This window comes from Gymnogyps californianus, chromosome 11 (genome assembly GCF_018139145.2).
Source record: "Gymnogyps californianus isolate 813 chromosome 11, ASM1813914v2, whole genome shotgun sequence".
Classification (NCBI taxonomy): domain Eukaryota; kingdom Metazoa; phylum Chordata; class Aves; order Accipitriformes; family Cathartidae; genus Gymnogyps; species Gymnogyps californianus.
The window spans coordinates 17,401,158-17,420,547 of NC_059481.1; the positions used below are offsets into that span (position 1 = coordinate 17,401,158).

General features: G+C 50.1%; 1 protein-coding gene across 2 annotated transcripts in view; it reads left to right on the forward strand.

Annotated features, from left to right (window-relative positions):
• Nucleotides 1-4,703: 4,703 nt before the first annotated feature.
• The window catches only part of ST8SIA2 (ST8 alpha-N-acetyl-neuraminide alpha-2,8-sialyltransferase 2), a 33,222-nt gene continuing 18,535 nt past the window's right edge, over nucleotides 4,704-19,390 (forward strand). For both annotated transcript variants that reach the window (XM_050903375.1, XM_050903376.1), the window contains exon 1: nucleotides 4,704-4,801. In XM_050903375.1, the coding sequence (XP_050759332.1) occupies nucleotides 4,704-4,801 (98 nt within the window). The remainder of the gene's footprint in view (nucleotides 4,802-19,390) is intronic.

Sequence of the window (19,390 nt, forward strand, 5' to 3'; positions counted from 1 at the left end):
CTGAACCACCAAAGCTTTCTTGTTGCTGCTACACCACTCTGGGTATAAAGATGATGATAGACTTGGAGTCCTCCTTCCAATGGCAAAAATCCTTGAAAAGAGAAAATCAGGAGGGTTTTGGCTCTTTCTCCAAGGAAATAAAGGCTCTCCCTTCCAGCCCAAGAGGTGAGGACCACGGATACTTTTTCCCTCAGTTCAATAGGGGACAGACCACAGAAAGTTACAGACCCCTCTAATGTGGCTAAAGTGAGATTCACCGATATCAGGACATGTCTAAATGCCTCGCCTCTGCTAGGGCTGCATCTCAGTGCTGTCTGCTTCTCAAAAAAGAACCATATTCATATCCCCCTGCCTATGACAAACAATTTGTCCAGCATTTAGGAGTCCTTCAGTACGACTCACACCTCCTCCAGGAGGCAGGTGAATGCACTTTAGTAATGGACCTAGCCGCTTTGGGATCCAGCTGGAAAACATTTACCCAAGGGTAAATAAAGCCAGGCGAGGAGACTGACAGCTCTGGAAGCTGCTTGGTTATCACCAGTGTTTCTCCATCCATGAGCAAAGATGCTGGAATGGTACTCTCTGATCCCTTGCTCTGCACAGAGACCAGCAAGAGCATTCAGGAGAAGGTGGAGGGCATCAAATCTACTGGATCAGCATCCTTCCTTCCCTCCTGCTAATGAACTTACTGGGGAGGAAAAGACACCTCATGGCCCTCGGGAGTTGCTTGACTTTCTTGGGAGGACTGAGGGTTTCATTGGAGAAAGCACCTAGAGGCAGGTTCGTCACTAATAATGAGGCAGTGAAACATCGTGACCCTGGTTAATAGGGGCTCCCATTTGTCAGGCCGGTTCATCACATCAGAGTACTGTTTAGCTGTATAAAATGGGCTGTAAACTTTGTTCATTTTGGCTGACAGATATGATAAAGGTTATGTGTGTTTTACAGCATTACGAATTTGATGGAGAAAGGCCCCCTGAGACCTCTTGCTGCCCCAGGTCTTATCATTTGTCATAGCATGGCAAAGACCTCGTGGGTCATCTTCTCTGTCCCTCCTTTGCTTGTTCAGGAGCCACTACCTTTCTCAATGATGCTTCTCACATAGATTAAAAGCATTTTAAATATGCATTATTTTTGCACTCTCTGTGTATCTGTGCCTTTCATACCCACATCTTAAATTCATCGCCTCTCTGCCGGTTGTTTGTAAATGTCCCTAGGTGTTTAACTCTTATTCTCTGAACCCTCTGAGCTATTGTTGGTGAATATGGCTATTACATATGCCTGATATTTCTCAAAGGTCAAAAGAAAACGTAAAAATGCCATTTCTTTTCTCTTCTCCCTTCAAAGCAGCAAAATGCAATATTGTTCTGGTGCAGTTACTTTTGCCATTATGCTAAGATTTTTTTTTTTTAAGTACACCTTATTGTATTTACTGCAAATGTTCTGGATACAGAATTATTTCCTCAAATTATTAGGAACTAGAAGATATAATAGCCTTTCATTCTGTTTCAGAACATATTACTCTACCACAACAGTCTATTTGTGACAGTTTGCTCTCATCTTCCTGCAACCCATCTTACAAATGAGACATAAAATTGAGGCTCTGGACGCTTACGGACCCAATCCTGCAACATTTATACACCTGTTTAAGCTGAATCATGTGAGGATTCATAGCGAATTGAATGTGCAGAATGACTAACACTTCAGGAACTATGGCAATTGCTCCAAAGCAGTTTGCAGTTCTTCAGGATAACGAGCAATGCATGAAACTAGGGTGCATTATCTCCTCCTCCCCCAAAGCTGGCCAGGATGCTGTAAAGGAGGGACTTGGAGCGAATGCAGAGTAAAATGTCCTCTCCCGCAGTCAGGACCTATTATATTCATTTCTTTCTATCGCTATGGTAAGACTCCTGATCGTGCAGAATTTAGCCCTCAGCAGTGCAACAAGATCTCTAGGTTTTCATCGCAGAGTCACACTTGGTGATGTTATACAGCCTCGTTAATTGATTACAAAATAATTCAGCAAGCTGCACTGTTCCTGCATCTTGTATACAGCTTGCTGCCTCCTCATTCAAAACTGGCTGTACTTCAAGGTCCTGGTCCCCATGTTTGAAGCCTGATCAGCTGAAGAACGACCTTTCTCTCCAACCTACATCTTCCAGAGGAATAAAGCAACAGATGACACCAAGTACAGGATTCACAGAGCTCTTTGCGCAAGCCCCTAGCAGCGGAGCTCTCCAGTGAAGGGCATCAGGCTTAACTCTCAGCTCACCCTGCAAGGAGAGGGTTTTTTCATTTCAGTTAATAGCAGCATTTCCATTGACTTACGCAGGAGCAGAGTCAAATCCCAGCATGTCTTTTAAGACAAGCTACTCCTCAGCAGAAGCAGCATCTCAGCAGATAGGACGTCCCTGCCCCTGTGAGAGCCCTCATCCAGGGAGACCGACTCCCACCACGCACTGAACGATCCCCCCACTTATTGCTCAGCCTCCATCGAGATTTCTGTTCTTGCACATCGCCACTGTGATTGGCAACTGAAACAGAAAGATCAGACAAAAGAAGCTGAAGCACCACCTGGGATGGAGCTGAAAAAGATGCAGGAGCAGATATCTCCATCTGTATTCTCGAGGATGTGTAAGATGGGAAGCCAGCTGTGGTGTGGTACTCCCGAATCACAGGGGACTGGTGCTCTGCCCTGCTGCATCTCGGGAAACCCTGATGTCAGTCCCTGCACCAGCAAGGTCACCTCAAAGCCTGTTTCTTCATCCTCAAGCCAGTCACACTGCTGTGAAACTCCAGAATAGGGTGAGCAAAAGGAGTCCAAGAAGAATAAAACAGAAGGAAAATGAGGCTTTTCTCAGATTTATGCAGAAGGTATATTATGGGGCTACTTACACCACCTAAAATCACTTTCTCCCCAGGGGCCTGAATATGCTCTATTATAAAAGCTGTATACTGGATGGTAAATTTGCCATATATACTACAGTGTAATTGTACCAGACTCACCTATGTTGTATTTTTTACCAATAAATGTAACGGTGATTTGTTTGTCTCCTCTTTCTACAAGAGTTTCAGAATCCCCAGGAAGGCACATCGGCTGTAACGCACTCCTTCCACCATTTTATCCAGATAAAGAGAAAAGTCTTCTGCTGAGTATGCTTTCCGATACACAATACCGGTGTTATGCATCCCCGTATGTATGGACACGCTTATCCCAGTGCAAGGCACCTCGGCGTCCTCGATAGGAATCACACAACATTGACCGCGTATCACGCCCTGAGCAACGCACTTTTGTATTGATGCAAAAAGCCGTGCACAGAAGGGAAAATGGCAGCTTTCCAAGTGGCCCCAGTTAATAGCTCTGTTTTGCTTAATGGTGCCTCCCATTCAGACTAAAGATGCTGTTTTAAATATGTAAGCAATTAGTATCTCTCTCTCTCAACACATCTGTGCTTCTTCTATCTGCTGCATTATAAATCCACCGCGTCCCTCTCCAGCTCGGCGGTGCATATATCACCAGATATTCTGATTTTCAGCAACTTTCTGGTCCGAAAGAATTATGCTTGGATTTGGAGGCACTCTGCCAGGCTGGTGCAGCACGGCGCAGCCCGCCTCTCCTCTCCAGGGCTGGCGCTGGACTAACAGGTAACAGGTATATAAAGAAAGCACCTCTTGGTCTTTTTTTGGTCGTTCTTTGGTCCAGCCAGTCCCTTTTTCCTTCTTCCCAACTTTCATACACTTTCATCTCCCTTTCTGGATAGAAACTGCAGCCTTTTCTCTCCATAACAAAATCCAAGGGTATGCCTGTACCCTGCAAGAGGTTGCTCACAGGGGCAGCAAGTGTGGCAGAGACGCATCCAAGTGCCTCAGAAGCGGAGCCCCTTGTGCAGTTTCTGCTTAAATAAATTCTGCCTGTTCAAACTCCAGCGAGATTTAAAGAGTCGTGGTGGGACCGGTGTGGCTATGACGGTCAGTATTTATAGTAACACAAAGAATTATTGTTACTAAAATAGGAATTAATAGTAATAGAGGTAGGTGTGATTAGTTTTTCATCGTCTTTTTTTACGAAGTGTTTTCCATCCCAAAAAATCTGCTTTATTGCACGCACCTTGCAAGAGAGGAAAATGTACAACCGCCGCCATCGCAAACAGGAGTTAGCTTTGTCTTATTTTATTACAGTTTTTGTCCTTTTGGGGAGAAACCGCCCGCCTGCGCGTACTCCCCCCCCCTCCCCCCCCCCCCCAAGCCAGGGCTGACCCTGCCACACCGCGCCGGTGCGCGTAAGGGAAGGGACGTGCCACGGCCGCGCAGGGGAAGCGATAACGGAAAGCAAAGCCCGCTCGCAGGGGGCACCTCGGAGGGCGGGGAGGCGGCGTGTCCGTGTGTCCGTCCGTCCGTCCGTCCCCCCCCCCCCGACGAGGGGCAGCCGCTGCCCGCCGCTCCCGGGACGCCGCCGGCCGCGGGGACCCGCCGCAAACTTTAGCGGCGGGGGGCGGCGGGGGCAGAGCCCGCCCCGTGCGCCCCCTCCCCGCGCCGGGCGGGGCGGGACGGGCGGCTCCGCGGGCGCCGAGGGGGCGGAGCGGCCCCGCCGGGCGGCGGCGGCGGCGGCGGCGGCGGCGGAGGCGCCGAGCTGGGACGCGGCGCCGCGCTCCGCACCCCGCGGAGCGGCCCGGCCCGGCCCGGCCCAGCCCAGCCCGGGAGCCATGCCGCTGCCGTGCCGGGGCTGGACGCTGGCGTTGCTCACGCTGCTTGTCGGTTTCCTCATCTTCGCCGATATCTCCGAGATCGAGGAGGAGAGCGGGTAAATACCCCCTTCCCCGGTGCGGAGGGGCGCGGAGGGGCGCGGAGGATAGGGGTGCTGGAGGCGGAGGAGGAGGCGGCGGTGGAGGGCGGTGGGGGGCGGGGGGGAGCCCGGACAGTTTCTTTGTCTCCGGCTCTCCCGGTTTCTTGCCGTGCCGAAGTGGGAAGGGAGCTTGCTCCGCTCCCGCGCAGCCCCGCGGAGCCGGCGGCAGCCCCGGGAGGGACCGCCCCGCCGCTGGGCAGGACGGGGCGCGACGGGGCACGGGGCCGGGGGACAGCCACGCCGGTCCGGGAAAGGGTTGCGGGAGCTGGTACCGCTCCCGTTAGAGATGCTGAGGTGCCGGTCCGGGTAGGGATGCTGCAGCAGGTACCGGTCCCGTTAGAGACACTGAGGTACTGGTCCGGCTGGGGATGCTGGAGCAGGTACCAGTCCTGTTAGAGACATAGGGATGCTCAGTCAGGTACAGGGCTGGGTAGGGATGCTGGAGTGGGTACCAGTCTGGTTAGAGGTGTCGGAGCAGATAGTGGTCTGGAGCGAGGGGTTTGGGCACCGGCAGCGCTCAGGTGTTGATGGACTGATGGAGCAGGTCCCTGAGCGGGATATTGGTGCAGGCAGTCTGCTGGCCGGGGATGGTGGGGCAAGTTGCAGCCCAGGGGGCTTGGGTACCAGTGCTGGTCTGGATGGGTGTGGCGGAGAGGGCTCCAGCCCACGGAGGTGATGGATAAGGGACCACTCTGCAGGGTGCTGGAGCAAGGACCAGTCCGTGGGGTGGGAGAGATTGATCAGGGACCAGTTGGGTGGGGGTGATGGAGCCGTGTGGGAAAGCTCAACCCACTCGTCTGTCCCCACGGGCTGCATCAGGGGCTTCGTGATCACCCCTCCCTGGTCACCTACAAGGTGGGTGCCTACCTGAAGGTGCCCAGTATGGCAGGGGCTAAAGCAGCCCCAAAGTCTGGGGAGAGGAGCAATGCCCTACCCACCCCGTAAACCCCATCTCTGAGGGCTGCTTGGAAACTTAGGGGATGAGAGGAACAAATGCGGAGAGGAAGGTTTGCATTAACTTGAGGAACTCACTACAGCAGTGTAGGAAAACAAATCAAATTATTCTAGTAATGTGGGGTGTACTCATAGTGCCCAAATGGCACAAGGTCTTTCTGTTTGGGACCAGGTGGCATTGTCCACTGTGTTACGTCAAAACAAACACCTGGCTGAAATCATAAATGAAATGCAGTGATGTTTGTCATTGTTTCATTGTTACATTATATTGGGTGCCACAGGCAAAGAAGTGCTTAAAGGTCAGTAGCCTTGTTCAGAAACATCCAGCACCGGACTGTGGGTTACCAGGCTAGATGAATTGTTGCTCTGCAATGAACTGGCACTATCTATATAATAATAAAGGAAATGAAAAGATTCTGAAGCATCCTCCCTGTCAGACAGGCTGCTCCGATCCCCTTGCTTTCCTCCCATCTTCTTTTCCGGCTTCTGTTCTTTCTTCTCTCTCCTCGTCTATCTGCTAGATCTGTCCGCTAGAACTTGCTGTGCCCTTACTGAAAATCTGTTCTGTTTTGTTACTTACTTGTCCTGTTTTTCAGCCTGGTTCATTAGGGATTCCCAGTGTCGTGGGTTTTTTCTCCTCTCTTTTCTGTACATTGTATGGAAATTGGATGTTTGCTGGCTGCTTATCTCCAAGCCCTGGCATCTGAGTTTGTTGCTGTAGTTCCTCCAAGGAAGTACTGCCAAGCAGTGCAGCGGCAGAGACGGCAACAGGGTCAGACGAGTTCCGTAGAAACAGCGAGCAGGTTGTTTCATACCGCATTTCAGAAATTGTAGTGCACGAGGTAGATAGCGAAGGAGAGGAGCACCCTACACCCCAGGGAGTGAAGGAGGGGTCCTGCCATCCGGTGCCCTCTGATGTGCGTTAGTCGCAGACCATTCATAGATAAGTTCCTCTATCAGCTGCGCTTCTGATACAGGGATGCACAGAGCAAAGGTGGGACCCTGCTATATTAAGACGTAACCATGACGTAGGGCAAACTGACCCTTTCCCTTGCTTTGCCCTCTCCCACCCGCTCCTTTTCCCCATTGCATCTCCAAAGTGGTTCAGGTTTGATGAGCTCCTTCATCCCCAACACAGCAAGAGGCCAAACACTGTTCATCTTGCACCGTAAGCTCTTAGCCCAGGAGCCTGGGACAAAGAGCACTTCATTCCCGTGTGCTGCCGTGGTACCAGGAATGGTCAACACAATGCTCTGACCTGGCTGAAGTCTATCGCTGGGGAGATGTGGAAAAGCTGCGTGCCTGATCTTCAACAGGTCAGGGGATGATAAAGGGTTTTCAACTTTGAGGGCCACATGATAGCAGCATCTTTTGCAAACAGGTCCTGTAGGTAAAGAAAGAGGACTGTGTGACAGCAAAAATCCACAACAGCGTAGAGAAAGAGACCCTTCCAAAGTTTTCCAGGAGCTCTCTGTGTGTCCAGGAGGGAACAGCTCCTCTCTGTGAGAGGTTTGGGAGGTACCGGATATTTGTGCACCGCTCCCCCAGGTCAGGAATATTTGGCTGATGGATCGTGTGGCTCAGCGTCCTCCTCCACACCCCCATAGACCGTCTTCGCTTTGGTCAGCACAGCCCAAGCATTAAGGCAAGCAAAGAGCTGGCCAGGTGTCCCCTGGCAGGCTCACGGCACTGAGGGCGGCTGGGAAATGCAGGCAGGTGCAACTCTTTTCTTCTTTTTCCTTGGCATCAAAACACTCTCTAATTATTGTGAGGAGTGAACAGCTTGCCCACTTTCACACATACCCTGCCCCCTGCCTGTGATTTGGATTGTCTTTGGAAGAATATGCCTCATACGGGTGGGAGCAGGGGGGGAACATATTTCTCTCACCTACAAATACTGAGAAATTGCGGAAAGAAAGAATAAAATGTTCATTAGGTACAAAGTAAGAATATCATATTACTGGCAAAGGGACAAAAAAAAAAAAAAATCACACTGTTTCCCTAGACAATAAGTTCCCAGCATTGCAGGTGAAGGGAGGTAGGAGCTGCTCTGCCTGCCAGAGGCTTCTGAGAAAGATGTTTGCTCCTTAAGCAGTCCCATCTTGCTCCTCCAGATATTCTTATACCACCTCCTGCAGCTGGGAGATACTGAAACAAAGAGGTGTCAGGGCAAGGATGAAAATTCAGCAGTTTCTTCCTCCTAACACTGTGTCGCTCTCGTTAGCCTGTTTCTCCCACCCTGCAGCCATCCCTGCGCGCGGCTTTTCATCCTGCTACATCCCTATCATTATATATACGTATCACCTATAGACGCATCGCTTGAATTGCATGCTCGGCAGTGCTGCGGGATGTCAGCGGGCAGGCAGGCGCCCTCATCCCGCTCGCCTTGGCTTGCTCCTTGCGCTCGCCGGCGTGTGCTGCCGCGGTGAACTATTGCCGTTGCGAACGGTCTTGGCACTTTGTTTCCGAACAACCACCTGGTTCCGGGCTGCTGAACTTTTCCTGCAGCCCGGTGGCGCCTACATTTCCCTCCATCGCTCCGGCTCTTTGTTTCCCTGGAAGGAAACAAAAGACACATTCACGTCTGTCTTGGGGAACGCAAATGCAATCGCAGCCATTTCTTCATCCACCCCAGGATAGGGGAGCGGGCCAGACCTCTCGCCACGGAGGAAGACAAAGGACTCGGCATCGAGTGGAATAATTATTGCCGGTGACGAGGAGGAAAATTCTGCTCCTTGTTGGCAGTTTAAAGGGACTCTTTGTTATTATGCATCTGCTGTAGCAGTTCTGCAGGGGTCCGGCTGTGTCCTGATTGTCTGTAGAGGGAGCTGGTGACCCGCTGCCACCAGGTGACTCCTCAAATTAGCGTGTGAGCCATCTTAGGGAGCACTTGACACTTGGTAATGGGTTGGTCTGAATATGAGTCAACCTTTTCTCTGCTAGTCCAGACCACATGCCTTTCCATCCTGATTACAAGAGGCATTATATTCTGCTCTTTTTAAGGGATGAATTGGAGTATCTCATATTGCTGGCCTGCCTGGAAGCTTGTCAGTAAATTGCCACTTTTTCCTCATGTGCCCTTTTCTAACGCCTGCCTTTCAAAGGCTCAGGAATGCCACAAAGAGATTTTATGTCCTTTATGGTGGCTGATGTGCTTGCTCTGAGTGGTCTGTAGTGTGCTGTAGTTGTAACACTTCTTGTCAAGGTTGGTCCGTGGAGTATAAATGTCCTGCCTAGGTCTTTAAGGCTGTGATTTACTGCGCCTGGCCCAGAGTTAGTCTAAGACTTGCTCTCCACCAGGAATTTTTGTTGAAAAAAGTGCTATATTCTGCCAACATACACTTTTGTGCACTCACACAGCGGGTGCACACATGCCACAATTATCTGGGTCGGTCTGGAGGAGTAATACCTCTCTGTAGGGTAGAAGCCCACAGACACCCTGTAACTATTCATGTAAATGGAGCCAATGGAGAGACCTTTGTACTCATTGGGTATGGCAGGGCTCTAACAAAAGCCCCGTGATGCATCGGGCTGGAAAATAAAAGCAATGTTGGAGCACTGATTTGAGTAAGAAAACACTCGGTGTAGGCTTTGATTGCAACTCTTCTGACGGTAACTTGAGCTCAAGCAGCCAATTTCAGGTTGGCTGCAGAGCTCCCCTTCCTCCCTGTAAAGCACTCCTTCATCTCCTGCTGCCCTGCAGGGGCAGGGGTGGCTGCCACAAAGATGTATTCAAACCCCCTGTGCTCCTGCCTAGAGCAAGCTGAAGAAGATGAATCTCCACAGCTTGTTTCCTTGAGCTGAGCTCTGAGGGAATGGCGGGAGCAGTGGTACCTGCAGGGAATCGATGTCCAGCAGGAGAGCTGGGAGCAGCAGGGTGGAAAGCACTAGGAGACCCCTGAGCAATCCAGTGGAACAAAAAGAAAACCCAGCGCCCTGAACGTAACCAGTCCATCTAAGCGCTTTCCAGTACAGTTGGTGAAAAATTACTCTTCGGTCCAGTCCTGATGATTGTCAGCAGCTTAGAAGACCCCCAAGGGGGGAATTTCTGAGCTTGCCAGTGAGGAGGGCAGTAGCTGTAGTGGTAGGATGCACGTCACCAGCCAGCGCTTCTTGGGTGCAGAGTTGCTGAAGCCACGGCCGGTCCCACCCCCAGCGACCAGAGCAATGACGAGAGCAAAGCAGTTCCCACAAGGGCTTCAAGTTTCCCTTTTGCCCAGGCGGGCTTTTTGTTTCCCATCTCTAACCCCACAAATGCGCAATTCCAGTCTGGAAAGCAAAGGAAACCTTTTTCTCCCGGCAGGAACAAGGAGTTGCAAATGTTGGTTCATTTAGCGAAGGCTTGTTGAGCAGCTAACGGTGAGGTTAAGTGATTCAGCCGTCGGTGGTACAGTGCCTGCTCCTCCGTGCTACTGCCGTACTCGTGGGCAGAGAGCGAAGCCCTGGGACCGCGGCCAGCAGTGACACAGCAGATCCCGCTGCTGCCGTGAGCTCTCCTGGCCTCTCCCGGACACGGATGAAGGGGTCAGTTTTCTCTTGTATTCTCTGCAGCAACCATGGTTATTCTGCTTGGACATCTGTTCATCGATGCCTACTTGCATGCCAGATGTGCTTTTAATCTTCCAGGAAAGCATTTAACAGGAGCTCCCTTATTTTTCCTTGGGCTTTCAGACTACAGGTGTTTTGTTTTTTCATCCCTGAGACCAGCACTACTTAAATACATCTACAGGCACGGTTGCTATAAAAAACAGTTGTTCCAAACACAGACTTCTTCTAATTGCCTCCATCATTTGTTTTCCCTGGGCCTGGGCCATCCTCAGCAGCAAGAAATAAGCCCAAACTACAACATTAGACAATAATTATTTTGCCATTTCTCTGGTTTCTGTCCCAATTGCCTCTGGAAACAAGGGAGTTCCCTGGCACAGTAAATTCACTGTAGGAGCAGAGTTTCAGGTGTCCTTCAGCAAACACCATGGCAGAACAGGCTGGTGTCAGCAGCTCTGCCCCTTGCAATACAACAGAAAAAAGAAGTAAAAAGAAAAAAAAAAAAAAGAGCATCTTTACAGCTCCTTTTTCTTTGTGTTCCCGCTGTAAATCTAAACAACTCCTTGTCTTGGCTGAGCAGCAGCCTTGGTGGTAGTGGTGGCCTTGGGAGATGCATCCTCATCAACAGCAGCAGCGCTGGCTCCGATCGGGAAGCGAAAGGGCTGATCCAGGGAGACGAGCATGGCACTGCCAAAACCTGCCAGGGTAGCAGCGATGGTGCAGGGTGAGAGGGCAGGCTGGGAGCAGGAAGGAAGATGAGCCGGGAGGGCAGCACATGGTAAAGGTGCTCAGTGTGTGGCTGGTGGGACCAAAACGGTCCTCCTGAAGCAGCGAGTGATGCCACAGCACAAATGCTGTGTCCTGCCATCGGGTAATCCCGTTAGGAATCCTTGCACCAGCCCAGGGGTGATTGTCGCTCTTGGGGGTGACACAGCAAGGCAGAAGCGCCATCAGCTTTAGGGACGCTTCCCTTTGCCAGGTGGTCAGCAGCTTCATCGCTCTGATCCTGCTAACTCTGCTGGCCCCACCATTGATCCTTCTGAGGTTCCTTGTTTGCACGGCATTTGACTCATCGAGCTGGCTGCTCATGCACTGGGTCAGCTCTTTCCAAATTTAAGTGCTGAACTCTTTCTTATTGCTACTGCAAATAAAGTCCTTGTTATTGCATACAGAAATCCGCTGGGAATATCACAAACACACACGCAAAAAAGAAAAAAACAGGCTGGCCATGTGCATGCTGAGCACACCGTCCCTCCCTGTCCAGCGCTCTCCACAGGCAGGGCTGCTTTTAAAAGGACATATTGTCACAGTCGTGACACAGTTTTGAAGTGCTCTCTCAAGGCCTTGCTCAGTCAAACAGCATCGCAGTGGGCTCCAGGTATTGCCCGTGTGTCTGGTGGCCCCGAACCGAAGGATGGTTCTTCCACCGTGACCCATCACCTCCCAGCCCAGGCTTTACCAGCATCTTCAGGAATATAATTCAGCTCTCAGCCAGCAGCTACAACAAGGGACGTGTTTTTCCTGCGAAGGTTAAGCATTGTCATAAGGCATCTCCAGCGCCTTTTCAGACACCCAGAAGCACACTTGACTGTCAACCAGCAGCTGCTCAGTTGGTAATTAAACTTCTCCTTCTTACTGCTGCCTGCATTTCCACGGTGTAGCTTTATGAGCCAGGGGAGGAGAGAGGAGGCCGAGCTCTGAAACCACTATTGGCTTTTCAATATTTGGCATCTGGACATTGGCATCTGGGGACTAAGTCCTTGCGAAGGTCCTGGGACGGCTCCATTGCTGGTGAGTGCCTGTAATAGTGGGCAAATAGCTCAGGCAGTTGCTGGTTGCGGGGTGTAGCTCTCATCCAGGTGCTCCCAGCCCTCTTTGTGTAGGCACCAGATGTTGTTTTGAGGATGCTCATACAGAAGAACCACTCCAGGAGGATGTCATTGCCCAGGAGAGGTCCTCAGCATCCACATCAACAGTGAAAGAAGAAACAACACGAGACCTTGAGTATTCGAAGGGGCTGCACAGAGCAGTGAGAAAAGTAGGCAAGAGATGGGTGTGGGGGGATGAGCCTGAGGACCCACAGCCCCTCAGACACGATATCTTTTCATATTGCACCATTCCCATTTCCCAAGGTACATGGCATCCAAAATGCTGCAGGAGCCACTGGGATTTCTGTCTTTTGGGATGCAAATGCTCAGGGTGACAGGATCTGCTGCAAGACTGATGCTCTGCTGTTTGCGCTCCCTGATAGCTCTGCTCTGTTGGCTGAAAAAATTATCTCAGGAAAATGTATAGTGTAGACATGTTTTTTAAGCAGTGAGGCTTTTGTCTCAGCTCCTTTCTAGGTCTTCACTGGGCTCTTGATGGTTTTTTCCTTCTCCCTTCCAGAAGGGGCAAGCTAAATACACAAACACACACACACCCCCAAGTCCCAAGCCCCTCACTGGATCCTTTTTGCCTGCTTCAATGTCTTTTTCTTTGCTGGCTGTTTCATTAACAGAGCCAAAGAAACTGAACTGATGCCAGGAATAAGCTTCTAATGGAAGACCTGAGATGAAGGAAGGAATAAGGTCCTGCCAGTACGCAGGATGGGGAGGGGTGAAGTGTGTGACATTTGAGCCCTGCGAGCGCGTGAGTATTTTGTCTTTAGAGCAGCGATAAAACAAGAGCATCACGGGGTGATCGAGTCAGGCCATGCTGACGTTACGGTGAATGCATGTGGATGTGAGACCTGACACTCTACAGGTGCGAGAGAGACTTTTCTGGCTCAGGGAAAAGCGCGCGCATGCTAGCCTGGGGGCAAAGTCTGAAAGTCCTGGACCATGGCTCCCTCGTGGGCAGCAGTAACCATCAGGCTGCTTCAAGCATCCTCCTGCCTCTTACAGGTCCTTCAGGGCAGGTAGCTCAAGGCAGGAACAGGGTTTCGGTTGTCCTGCTCCAGTTACCCCAGCGCAGGGTGATCCCCAAGCAGCGTCCTGGTGGTAGGCTGCCACGGGCATCCCTCCCATTGCTTCGTGTCCTTTAGTTGTCGGAGCTGCGCCGTTCCTGCTGATTCTTCACTGGTTTTGTCACATAAGCATTTCAGCCTAATTGACTTATTCCTTATTAAGCAATAGGTGTCTCTGTTTTGCAAACTCATGTGTCTTGATTCCTGCGTCCTCAGCGTATGCTTGCAAAGGTTACACACAGTGTGTCCTGGTTTTGGCTGGGATAGAGTTAATTTTCTTCTTAGTAGCTGGTACAGTGCTGTGTTTTGGATTTAGTGTGAGAATAATGTTGATAACACTCTGATGTTTTAGTTGTTGCTAAGTAGCGCTTATCTTAAGCCAAGGACTTTTCAGTCTCCCATGCTCTGCCAGCAAGCAGGTGTGCAAGAAGCTGGGAGGGAGCATGGCCGGGGCAGCTGACCTGAACTAGCCAAGGGGATATTCCATACCATAGAACGTCATGCCCAGTATATAAACTGGGGGGGTTGGCCAGGAGGGGCGGATCGCGGCTCAGGCATCGGTCAGCGGGTGGTGAGCAATTGCATTGTGTATCACTTGTCTTTCTTGGGTGTTATTTCTTTTTTTGTTGTATTCCTTTACATTACAATTATTATTATTATTATATTGTTATTATTAGTCTTAGTAGTGTATTTTATTTTACTTTAGTTATTAAACTGTTCTTAACCCACGAGTTTTACTTATTTTTCCTCTTCCCCACCCCACCGGGAGGGGGGAGGGGGAAGCGGCTGCGTGGTGCTGAGTTGCTGGCTGGGGTTAAACCACGACACAGTGATTTGCAGCCAGGCAGAAGTCTCAGGGCCAAACCTTGCTCTCATTTACACGGGAGTTGATGTGGAGCCACGGTTACCACCTGACAGGTAGAGATGCTGAGCGCCTCCGACCTTCCTGTCTTCTTGTGGTCCCCGGGAAGGAGCCTGCAGGATGGGTGACGTGATGGAGGTGGGACTGGGGCATGGGAGGAGGTGACCAAATTAGCAAGGCTGGTTTTTATGAGACTGACAGATCTGTGTTTCCTGTGGCGAGTAATAGCAAGTGCCGTGAGCAACAGCGAGGCCGTCGGCTGGTGCTTTTACACCGAGTCTCCTTGGCTTGCTGGAAGATGCTACACCGCCAGCCTGGCTGCACAAGCACTGCCCCCACGGCTCGTATACCGGAGCTGCATCGGGACCCCAGCAGGGCAAGGTGATTTTCCTGAAAGCCATGGTATGGGCACGCTTTCCCAAATGCGGTCATGTGACTCGATAGAAAGAATGAAGCTTGGAGCAGTAAAAATAGCACCTGATATTCAGGAAGTTTTTGACACTCGGGCTGCCAAGCTGTGACAATAAGAACAAGTGAGATTTTAAACACATCGAAGTGCGATTTCAAACGTCTCATCAAGACGTATTGCAGGATCTTTCATCCTAGCAGACAAACACTTTAGAAATGTCTTCCAAATTAATGCCTACAGAGGGAACCTTGCTCGCCAGGAGAGTGCGGGTACGCAGGGCTACCCAACGGCCACCGCTGCTCTTAATCGCAATCTCCTCCACACCCCGGGATGAAACCCTCAAAAAGCGACTGGTGAAATGTCACAGGGAATGATCTGCAAGTGTCAGATGTCCTGGCTCCTCCTGGTGTGTTATGAAATGTGATGCAGGAAGGCGAGGTGAGAAACGAGCCTGCAAGAGCTGCGTTTCTGGATGGGGGAAGACCGGTGTTAGGGAGAGTGCACGATGTTTTGTTTCAGTACATGATTTCAAGGTTCAAAAATGTGTCTCTGATCCCATCGCTTCTCGCCTGGCTTTGGCTTTTGGTTCTAATTTGCAGGTTGGTTTACATGTGGGGCTAACCAGCAGTGAAGCCTTTCCTCCCCAAATTTGTCTCTCCTGTGATAGCAGAGCATTTTATGGATATGGGTGGGCTTTGACCTAAACCCCACAGAAACCACTTGAGTGTCTAGGGGGAAGCCCACAAGGGGACTTGCCAATGAATGGGGCCTTTTTCCATCTTTTCAGCGAGGCCCTGATGTGCAGATGGAAAGCCAGGATACAGTCCCCGAGGAATCCCGGTTTCCAGCCTCTGGGCTCGGTTCCTGCTCAGTTTGGGCTCCTGGGACACTTTTGCTTCTCCACCCTGCAGGACAGGCTGGACAGGTTGGCACTTGGAAGCCAAATATTTCTCTTTCACAGACAACTTGGAAGTGTGGCAATTTTCCCCCAAAAGCCCTGGAGTCGCGTTTGCTGCTCTGCTGGTCTCAACACAAACCCTGAATTTCAGGGAAAAGGAGGGAGGGTTGAAACCTGTATCCTGATCCACATTTCGCAGCACTGGCCCGAGCGAATCCTGCCCCATCTTTAAGAACTCGGAGAGAACATGGCTTAGCTTAATGACTGCGCTGCTCTTAGTCAGCAAAATAAATTCACACACCTAATAGGGCAGTCAGTGCATCCGAGCCCATCTCCAACGAGGTGGCGTGCCAGCTAGTCCTGGACATTGCAAGGTCTGGCTTATGCCCGTGAATGCACATGGGATTATATATCACTGTGAGCACCAGCAGGAGCAAGTCTGTCAAGTTTGGGAGGAGGGAGGCGATCTCTGTGTTTGTATTTCATTTCCAGCGGCTGGGCAGCGTATCCCTTTCCCCAAAACTGTTAGTTACAGTGACTGGGTCCGTCTGGCCACGAAGCGGCACCCTGCAGAGGGTCTGTGAGCATCCCGCTCCGCGTCCCCTCCCCATCCAGCTGCCTCGGGGAGAGCCCGTGGGTTGGGAGGGCAGTGGTTTTGAGAGGGTGGTCCCTGACCAGGCCTGGCATCATGCTGATGTGCTCTTCAGATAGAAAATAGCACTTCTGGTCTTGAGGACAACATCAGAGCAATCCTTAAAAAGCAAAGTAAATATCGGGGGTGATACAGACTGCCTTATGGGTACAGCCTGCAGCCATTTCAGGAGACCAAGGGCTGCATGTGCTTTTCAGGCCGGTGAGACCTTTTCAGATCGATTCCCGTGGTCCTCTGGGTGACGTGTCCTACCCGCTCACCCAGCAAGAGCCGTACTCGCTCTCAGCAAGAGCAGCATTTTCAAGAGGACAGGTCTGCTTTAAGCCCATAGTGCCTGCTCCTGTCCTGGCTTGTGGGACTGTCATTTTTTGGTGTTACGGGCCAAGCCACTTCACGCCCAGTGTCCCAGCTGTAAAAGAAGGATCATAAAATACACCTAACACAAAAGCAGGTTGTGAAAACTTAATTAGTAGGTGTTAATCATTTGAACCTCTCAGATAAAAACTGTGGCACTCTGAACTCCCTTTCTGAGGAATTCAGATGGATAAAGTCTGCTTAACAATCCCCCAAGGGGTTATTATCTCTCTTTTATGTGAAGGAGGGAGAAGAGGAGGACTTGGGTTGCCCAAGGTCAGGAAGAGGCAGAGGTTTTGTTCCACCAGGAATAGGGTCCACAAATGTGGCTAAATGGGTGGTTGGGTACGGTTGAAATTTCTAGCTAGTTCATGCTTCTCATGCCTGCTTCCCATGTGTATTGTCTGCCACAGGTGCTGGGGGGATGCAGGACTTGGAGGTCGGCATCGTAAAATATCCATGGAAAACACATTTTTGAATTTGTAAGCCTGAGAATATGGATGCGTAAAGCCTGCTCTTAGAGATCCGCTCACCCAAAGAGGCTGTGTGACCTACTTGTTCAGTCAAAGCAGCTTTGATTTCATGTATCGAAATTGCTTGAAGCAAGACCGAACCGTACCTAGCAACAATTAAGAGAATCATTTAAGAAGTGGGAAACGATGAAAAGGGAAGCAAAAACCCTAAACAGCCCATTCATAGTGGGTGAATAGAAAAGTCTTCACATACCTGATTTGTCAGAAATTATTCATCCAAGAAAATTTGCACCTGAACCATAAGACAATTTTTCTTTTTTATCCTCTGATATATGAATCAGTGTCACTTTACATCTGAGCACAGAATGTTTTGACCTATATAATATCTTAAATAGTGGAAATTCAGCTTGAAAATCTCAAAGCAGAAATGAGAAAGGATGGCATAAGCCAGTAATATGGCATTAGCACATATAGATGCGACTTATCACTGGAAAACATCCCAACAGAAGTCAAAAGAAGAGCATTTTGTAAATAATAAGATTAGGAAGCAGGTTGGTACTTTGTGGAGCTGGCTATACAATCAAACTGATAACAACTAGATTAATAAGTCAATTCAATCTAAACACGGTGTAGCACTAGAAAGCTTTTCAAAATCAATGCCTATCTGTGCAATTTTAATCGAGGTTGGTCTTTGCCTTTTGAAGCCAAGAGATTTGAAACTCCAGGTCAGCAAGGTATAATAAAATGGGCTGAGTTTTTTTTTTAACGTGTGCCTCTTAATTAGTGCCCTCCATTTCTTAATGTTTTCCTCTTCCCAGGTGGGGGAAGTGAAGTAGTGCAGCGATACTGGCTTGCCTGTGTTGGTAATGTAGTATGGCAGACCTTGGAAAATACCATGCTTGGCTAAACTACGGGTGTTTTGAGCAGCTGGTTTGCCTGGCTGGTACCCACCGGTGGGCTGAGCTGAGCAGGATGGCTGGACAGGGCAATAGACCCCATGGTATCATATTCACAGCGCATATCGATTGTACAAAGTAAGATTGTAGGGGAGGTGTCCACAAGTTGCAGTGTAGAACACAAAGGGCCAAAAGGCTGATGGTTTTGAAGCTACAGGAGCATTTTAGGATTCACTAAACCAGCTGAGACCTTCAGCCAAGTATCGTGTCCTAGCTTCAGGCAATCTCCGTGGCTCAGAGAGAGAAACCAAGCCTGGTACAGGGAGCAGTGTCTTTGCCAGCATCTCAGGTGTCCACCGAGAGCATCCTGGCTGCTGCTGGCCAGCAAAGTAGTGAGCCTAATGCCATGGAGCAAGTCACGGGAAGATGGCTAGCAGAGCCCTGCTCTCTCCTCCACCGATGAGCCGACCCCTCCATGTTCATATATGACAGCAGAACACTTCGTGCTCTGTTTGCATTACAATATTTTGAAAACTTTCTCTTTTCCGGAATGGTGGGGGGGAAGAGTAACCCCTGAAACTGCCCTTGAGGGGCTGCTCAGCAGGGAATCCTGGCAGCCGATCTCCTTCCCCACCGCCTCTGCACACAGTGAGTTGGGAGATGTGCTCTCAACTTGTCTTCCTCACATCCAGCATCTCCAGCCCCGATGCCTGCCTTAATTTCAGAAGGAGACATGCACAGACCTGTCGCTGGGGGCATGTAAAGCTAGATTGGATAAAGGCATTTGAATAATACGTTGTGATGCTTCGAATCAGTCCTGCCATAGCCGCAAAACATGGATGAGGTGGGAGCTAACAGGTCTTCTCCACTTCCTAATTTCTTTAACAGAGATTGTGAACCAGCACTTATTCAGGGAGCAGCATTTCTTTTTCTAAGCTCTTAATCCAGTCCCTATCTGTCTTACAGCAAGTGTGAAGGAGTGTGAATCCCATTTGGAAGGCTCCTTCAGAGGAGACGTCGCTGAAAGGATACGTGGTTTCCACACTAATCCAGTCTGCTCCCACACCCCGCCGTGAACCCCATTAAAGTGGAGGCTTGTTAAATGCCAGTAGGCTCTAGGAATAAGCGAGTCCTGCTGTTCCCTTGGTGCACCAAAAAATGAAGCAGCTCGCTGACTCTCAGGTTTGTCAAAGGAAAGGGGAGAGTGTCAGAGCAGGAATCACTCTGACTTGGCCATAGATGGTCTCCAGCAGGAGGGAGGAAAGGGACAACCATCGCAGCATTTCCAAGGGTTTGATGTTATGCGGTGCTGAGGGCTGTGCTCAGCCTAACGAAGGGATTTACATCGCATCCCACAAGTCTGAAGATCTTTTTTGATGGCACCAAACGTTCACACACTCTATTTCTTTTTCATTTATGTCTAATGCATTTGGGATTTCTTCAGGACTGGTAGAAATACATGCTCCTGAGATACGTTTTCATTAAGATATATATTTCCAGGTAACAGTATTTCTGCTGGAAGAGAATTTGGTTCTCTTTATGAGCGTGTTCATTTGG